The 6,871-nt window shown below is 34.9% G+C and overlaps 1 protein-coding gene across 4 annotated transcripts; it reads left to right on the top strand.

Annotated features, from left to right (window-relative positions):
- The first annotated feature begins 818 nt into the window (after positions 1-818).
- On the top strand, positions 819-6,620 carry LOC107864237 (zinc finger protein HD1). Of its 4 annotated transcripts, none has more exons than XM_047409042.1 (5): positions 819-1,187; positions 2,163-2,957; positions 4,195-4,383; positions 5,160-5,526; positions 6,187-6,620. In XM_047409042.1, exons 1-4 carry the CDS (start codon positions 1,143-1,145, stop codon positions 5,463-5,465), a joined length of 1,335 nt encoding a protein of 444 aa, XP_047264998.1. In that variant the 5' UTR covers positions 819-1,142; the 3' UTR covers positions 5,466-5,526; positions 6,187-6,620. The 4 variants fall into 4 exon arrangements, with proteins under 4 accessions (XP_047264998.1, XP_016566050.2, XP_016566048.2 ...); XM_016710564.2 differs by having other exon boundaries at positions 6,182-6,620; XM_016710562.2 differs by lacking the exon at positions 819-1,187 and adding an exon at positions 1,212-1,342 and having other exon boundaries at positions 6,182-6,620.
- The last annotated feature ends 251 nt before the right edge of the window (positions 6,621-6,871 follow it).

Here is a 6,871-nt window from a genome sequence, read left to right as displayed (position 1 = left end):
AATTGGGTCACATCTCTAATATGGACTCGAATCTTAGGTAGTGGTTGGTCCCTTATCAAAGTGTTTACTTCCCTTATATCTAAATGCTCTTAGGATAAGATTTTTTTCTTACTAACCATATACCAAAAAATAAGCAAGAAAATCACATATTGTTGAAGAACATATTTTCTAAAAAAGTATTTTTCATGAAATACATTTTTCTTCGTACCAGACACACCCCTAAAGTGGTCAAAGTTATGATAAAAATCTCTCCAAAAAGTTGAAGAGCCACTTGCAAGCTCTTTATTGTAAGCTACTTGCAAGTTTCTTCAAGTAGAAGTTACTTGTTGGCTGCTTTGTAGGCTGCTTGTAAGTTTCTTTGAGACGAAGATACTTGCAAGCAGCTTTGTAAGCTACCTCTCCAAAAATTTGATTAGAGCTACTTGCAAGCTATTTGTAAGTTGCTTATAAGTTTCTTCAAGAAGAAGTTATAAATTGCAGACTGCTTTGTAAGCTACTTGCTAATTACTTCTCCAGGAAGTTGGTAGCAGAGCTACTTTTAATCTATTTGTAAGCTGCTTGTAAGTTTCTTCGAGAAGAAGCTACCTATAGACTGCTTTGTAAGCTACTTCTCCAGAAAGCTGGTCGGATAGCTACTTGTAAATTATGTGCTTGTTTGAATTCACTTATTTTAAATGCTTGTAAGCCAAAATTGCTTTTATGGTAGGCACAAAAATTCAACATCATGGCATCAATTTACCCAAATGACTACTTTCATGCCAACTTAGCTAATTTATCTCATTATTACTATCTCGTAAGGGCGTTATATACTTTCTTCATCTTATGTTCCCATTTTATAATAAGAAAAAAAATCAAAAATATCAAATAGACATCCCTCCACGTGTCGAAATTTCAAAAAGTAACCACAAATTGACTGGCCCACCAACAACCTCGGTTTGACTTCAATGTAGGTCAATCCATGAACCTATATAACCAAATGTACCTTTGTATTTCCATTTAGACAACACCACCCACCCAACCCCCAACCCCACTCCAATCCTACATGTTATAATAATAATCCAAAATTTTCATAATAATCCTATATATATATATATATATCTTCTCTCTTTTTCCATTCCTAAAAATAATCCTATTTTTGTTGCATGGATTTCTCTCTTCCATTGGTTACAACTATGAGTTTCATTAAGGTAACAGAAAAAGTGCTAATCACATGTATATATAATTTTTTCCTTTGTCATGATGCATGGTATAAATTTTCAAGTTTTTAAAAAAATTTAAATCAAGAACATCAATGTTGCAAGATATGATGCTTCATCCTCAAGAACATCATCAACTTTTTAATGTATACTTCTTATTTATCACTTTTTTTTTTTTGGAATTCTTGTAGTTTTTTCTTTACAAAATTTAAGTTTTATGGAAATGGAGTTTTGAGAATTGAATGTCTAATGTCTCCTCTTTGATTTTCTTTCAAGATCTTGAATTAGATCATAATTACTTTTTCCTTGTGTTAATTGTATATTAATTGGCAAAATTAACTGTTTTATCACTACTAATTAACAAGTTATTTGTATATGTAGGTGCCTTCATTTCAATTCATTGTATGATTTTTCTACTAGCTATTTGCAAGTTTTTTCAATACATGTATTATTAGTAAAAAGTATTAGTAGTACGAAGTGGTTTTATGACTAATAAGATTTCATCATCTTTTTTATATTTTCTTTTTGTGATTTTTGCTATCTCTACATCACACTCCTTAGGGTGCAGTCCTTCTTCGGACCCTGCATGAATGCGGAAAAGTTGCGCCTTTAATATTTACTAGCTTGTTGTTCAAGTTCTCTATGTGAAAAATGATTCTGTTTCTAAAGTTATGTAAAATGACTTTCATAAACAAGTAACATATGCTTATCATAATAGGCTTTTTGAGCTACAAAAATTCCCATTGCTTGTCCAACTTTGGATTCATATCCTCTTTTGTACAATTTAGATGCCAAAAGAGTTTTAACTGTACGTAGTAAAGTGTTAAGCATCTCTCGAGTCCCGTGCAGTCTGCATGAATTTTTTTTGCCAATATACGTAACGATATGATTCTGAAAAAAGTAGTAAAAAGATGCTACTTACTAATAAGTGAAATTTGACTATGGTTTTTTTTTATTTTTTGGCAGGAAGAAATGCCAAGCCCACTAAATGATCAAATTTTGAATTTTTGTGAATCTGAACTTTTTTCAGAATTACAAAATTCAGATGTTGCTTCTAGCTCAAATGGTTGTTGTTATGATGAACAATCTTCATATAATAATAATACTAACACCAATTTTGACCTAAACAAATTCCAAAACACCAATGAAAAAAATGATGAAACCATCACAAAAAGAACAACCAGCACGACTACCGATGTTAGCAGGTCTGGCCCCTGCCCTGCTAACATCGATGACAACAACAACAACAACCACAACAACAACAACGACAATATGTCAATGATATTTGATGCAGAAGATGACATCTCTGCATCAATAGACTTCACACCAACCGCGAACTTCACTGTCCCTGATCATTTCTTACAACAACAAGAGGAACAATTCGACATAATTCCTCTTAACAATCATCCTGGCCCTGATATTTCTCTGCCTCAGCCTCATGTAATGACACTCATGGGGCCTCCATTAGGTCATTCATACGAAGGCGAATCATTGTCCTCTGTCCCTCCTTACATGAGAGGGCTCGCGTCTACTTCTACTTCTCCTTCTTGTGTACTTCTTGATCCTAATGTGGTAAATTACCTCCAAGGGAACCTTAATAACACAATGAATTCAGAAGTTTCAACAATGTTTGCTGCAGCTACTAATAGTGGCTTGTTCTTTGGATCCCAATTGCCAAATCAAGAGTCGGATTTTCAAGGAGAGAATGGTAGGATTTTCTGCCCTGATTCCTTGCCAAGGATCTATAATAGTGAGCTTCAGGTATTGATCTCCTTTCATGTGTAGTATAATAGATTTCAAAATATAAAGGTGTAAACATACAAAGAAAAGCCAAGAGAAATCAACATCTACTATATGTATGTCGAAAATAATTTAACCTTCTGTTCTAGTCGTGGAAACAACCTCTTACAGAAATATAGGGCAAGGTTGCATACAACAGACCCTTGTGGTCCGGCCCTACCCTGGATGTTGCGCATAAGGGAGCTTTAGTGCATCATGCTGCCTTTTTTTTTTTTTTTTTGTATATTATTGTAATTTTTCCGGCCCTTAGCTAAGGGCGGAGCTACGCCTTTGCTGGAAATTACACTATGTAAATAGGTCAAATTCTTGTTAATATATACCACATGACAAATCTCCTTGATTTTTTCATGTGTTAGTTTTTTTATATTTTGAATCTTCTTAATAAAAATTCTACAGAGGGGCAATCCGATCGGCTATGCTGTATGGTGCGGAGTGTTGGTCAGTTAAAAACTCTCACATCCCAGAAGTTGAAGGTGGCGAAGATGAGTATGTTGCGATGGATGTCTGGCCATACCAGGAAAGATAGGGTGAGGAATGAGATTATTCGGAAGAAGGTGGGGTGGCTTCGGTAGAGGACAAGATCCGAGAAGTGCGATTACGTTGGTTCGGGCACGTGATGAGGAGGGGCTCTGATGCTCCAGTACAGAGGTGTGAGTTTCTGGCTATGGATGTTTTTAGGTAGGATAGAGGTAGACCGAAGAAATATTAGAGGGAGGTGATTAGGCATGATATGGAGCAGTTATAGCTGACAAAGGACATGACCATTGATAGGAAGGTGTGGAGGATGCGGATTAGGGTAGAGGGTTAGGGGGTGAGAGTTTTTCTTTATTTGTGTTTGAAGTTTCTTATCTAAAGTTTCTTGTTCGTGGGTGTTGAGTGATGTCTACGTTTTCGGTTAGATAGTTTTTTAGTAGTATCTGATGGTTGTTATAGTACCTTGTGGATATCGGTGTTAGTTTATTTTGCATAATGTACTAGTTTATACGCATTTATGTTTTGTGATTTGCTATACTGTTATCGGTCCTAAGCCGGGGGTCTATCGGAAACAGCCTCTCTACTTCTTCGGAGGTAGTGGTATGGTTTGCGTACACTCTACGCTCCCCAGACCCCACTATGTGGAGAATGCACTGGGTATATTGTTGTTAATAAAAATTCCGACTCCACTACTGATACATAAAACAATTGTTTGTTTATGAAGGGACTAAGCAACGAGAGTCAGCATTTGGTTAGTGGTGGTGGTTGTTCCAACACTTTGGCCATAGAAATCACAAGCTTTGAAGATCCTATCCATACTAAAACTGGCAGATGTTCAGTTGAGGAAAGAAGGGAGAAGATAATTAGATACATGAAGAAAAGAAATGAGAGGAATTTCAGCAAAAAAATTAAGGTATACATCTCCTACTATTTCAACTTTTATTCCCTTCTCATCATCCCCCTCCCCTCTAAAAATCTTTATACCACCTGAGAAAACAAGAATTTCGTTAACGATATTCAAGGTTTAATATATTTTTATAACTTGATAGAAGTATAATTTTTGTACACCCTATATATTTTTTCGATGAAGGGTATTGTACTTCTAGCACTGAACTTCTTTCCCCCTTTTTTCTACTTTTTCTCTCTCCTTTTGTTTGTTTGTTTTTTCTTTCATCCGGATTTTTCATTTTGTTTTATTGAGACCCGAACTTCTATATGATAATAAATGTGGAAAGGTGAGGGTGAGGTACTTTTCGTGATATACAGAAAGAAAATCCATGATGATGGCTATCAAAACACGTGTAAGGGCTGGAGAGAGGGAGGCTCTCGAAACCAAGCGAGACTAGAAAGAACCTGGGAATTAGCACCACTCATACGAATGCTTTTGTATCTCTATGACTACAAAATAAACGGCCAGCCCTCTCTATATCTTGGTTTCAGTTTAGCATCAGATATCGCTCTGGAGAGCATTTTAATTGATTGTAGTGCGGACGTTGGAGCATTTTAAATATGTGATACCCTACTTCATCTTTTTGGATCTATACACGAATAGCTGGACAAATTTGCTATTTACTTTTTCATAACGGTATACATATATTATACACTCATTATACATATATTATACATCTAACGACTATTTTTAGTTCAATCTTTTGCTGAGTTTGACTGTGGAGGGCTTTATATATGCAGTATGCATGCAGAAAAACACTAGCAGATAGTAGGCCAAGAGTGAGGGGAAGATTTGCAAGAAATGATGAATTTGGTGAGGCAAGTAAAGCAAATTCTTGTGGAACTATTGAAGAGGACACAATTAGTCATGAAGATGAAAGGCTCAATAATATTATGTATCATTCAAATATGGTTGTTGCTTCTTCAACTCATCATCATCATCATGACAACAATGGAAGAATTTTCACCTCCATTTGTCATGTATCAACTACTAGTCCATATGATATGTGCACCCCTCTCTATTGTACTGATGGCCAAATGCATTAACCTTGAGATTTTATAAAGCTCTCCAATGTGCTCCTATAGGTTCTCCTCTACATATAACAAGGTACTCTTCCAACAACCCTTCACATGTTTCTTTTTTAATCTCACTCTCTCAATTTATGCGATAGCGTTTGATTGGGTGCGAAGTTCAATAATTAGAGAAAAAATGCAAGTCTTCATAGATATTTGCGAGGCAAATGACCCCATTATCGTTTTAAGTGGTCATTTCAAAATTAAATTGTTAGTAAGTATATTTTTCTTTTAGAATTGACTAGAAGGAAAAGTGTCGCATATATTGGGACAGTGGTAGTATTAAGTAACTTTTTGTAGAAGTCGTCTAGAAAATAAGGCAAATTACAATGTAGCGAGTTGAAACACATCGACAGTATGATCTCAAATGGGCGAGTTACGCTGAATTTGAGCAGGACGAGTCATTAATCCAATAACCAAAGATTACTTTTTTGAGATTACTGGTAGATTCATGATTTAAATTCAATGAATTCAAGTTTAAAATTCTTAGTATTAAACTCATTATAGTGCTAAAATTAGGGGTTTTCATGGGTCAATTTTTAGTTAAAATCAAAATCAAACCCATTCAATCGGATTTTTAATTAGGAAGATCAAGTCAAGCAAAATAATATACATTTATCGATTTGATTATTGTCGATTTAGTTTATAATATTAGTGTAATGAAACTCATGAAATATATTGTGTGACAGTATAGGTGGTGAAAGATGAAGAGGTGGAATCATTTATATATACTTCCACATATTATTGGTGTGAATATCTTCAAAATCAAACATTGCATCAAGCAATCTTAGATTTGATCAGCTGTCAAGGATTCAATTTTGCAGAACTATGTTTCCAATAGGTTGTATTAATTAGTCATAAACTAATAGATAAAACTAAGAATAACTTGTAATAACTTACTAAATGTCCCATGATGGGGACATGTAAATTTTGTAAATGTTTGTGCTATTGTAAGTTGTAATTTTGTGTTTTGTATGCCAAGAGTTATCCTGGTTAGGAAATTTGAGGCCCAAAAGGAAAAGGATTTATTAGGGCGATGTGGATAAATATTGGCATCGATTTGGGGTCATCATAAGTTGATAATTGTATCCAAAATTACATTAATCACTATATAAACAATGACATGCATATGATATATAATATACAAAGACATAACAATGACAAGAGGAGTTTCTCGGATGGTAAGCACCTCTCACTTCCAACTCGAAAGTTGTAACTTGTAAGTTCCAGTCACCAACAGAGTAAAAAGGAGTGGGAGCTCCTAGAAAGGGGTAAAGAAACTACATGTTGATGCAAATTACTATATGTTGTGTGTATGATATGTGTATATCTTGGAGTGGTTGGTAGTGTGGATATATATTATCGTATGTCATGTGTAT

Source organism: Capsicum annuum, chromosome 3 (assembly GCF_002878395.1).
Source record: "Capsicum annuum cultivar UCD-10X-F1 chromosome 3, UCD10Xv1.1, whole genome shotgun sequence".
Lineage (NCBI taxonomy): Eukaryota > Viridiplantae > Streptophyta > Magnoliopsida > Solanales > Solanaceae > Capsicum > Capsicum annuum.
Note: the sequence above shows the minus strand (reverse complement) of the source record. Positions and strands in the feature narration are given on the sequence as shown.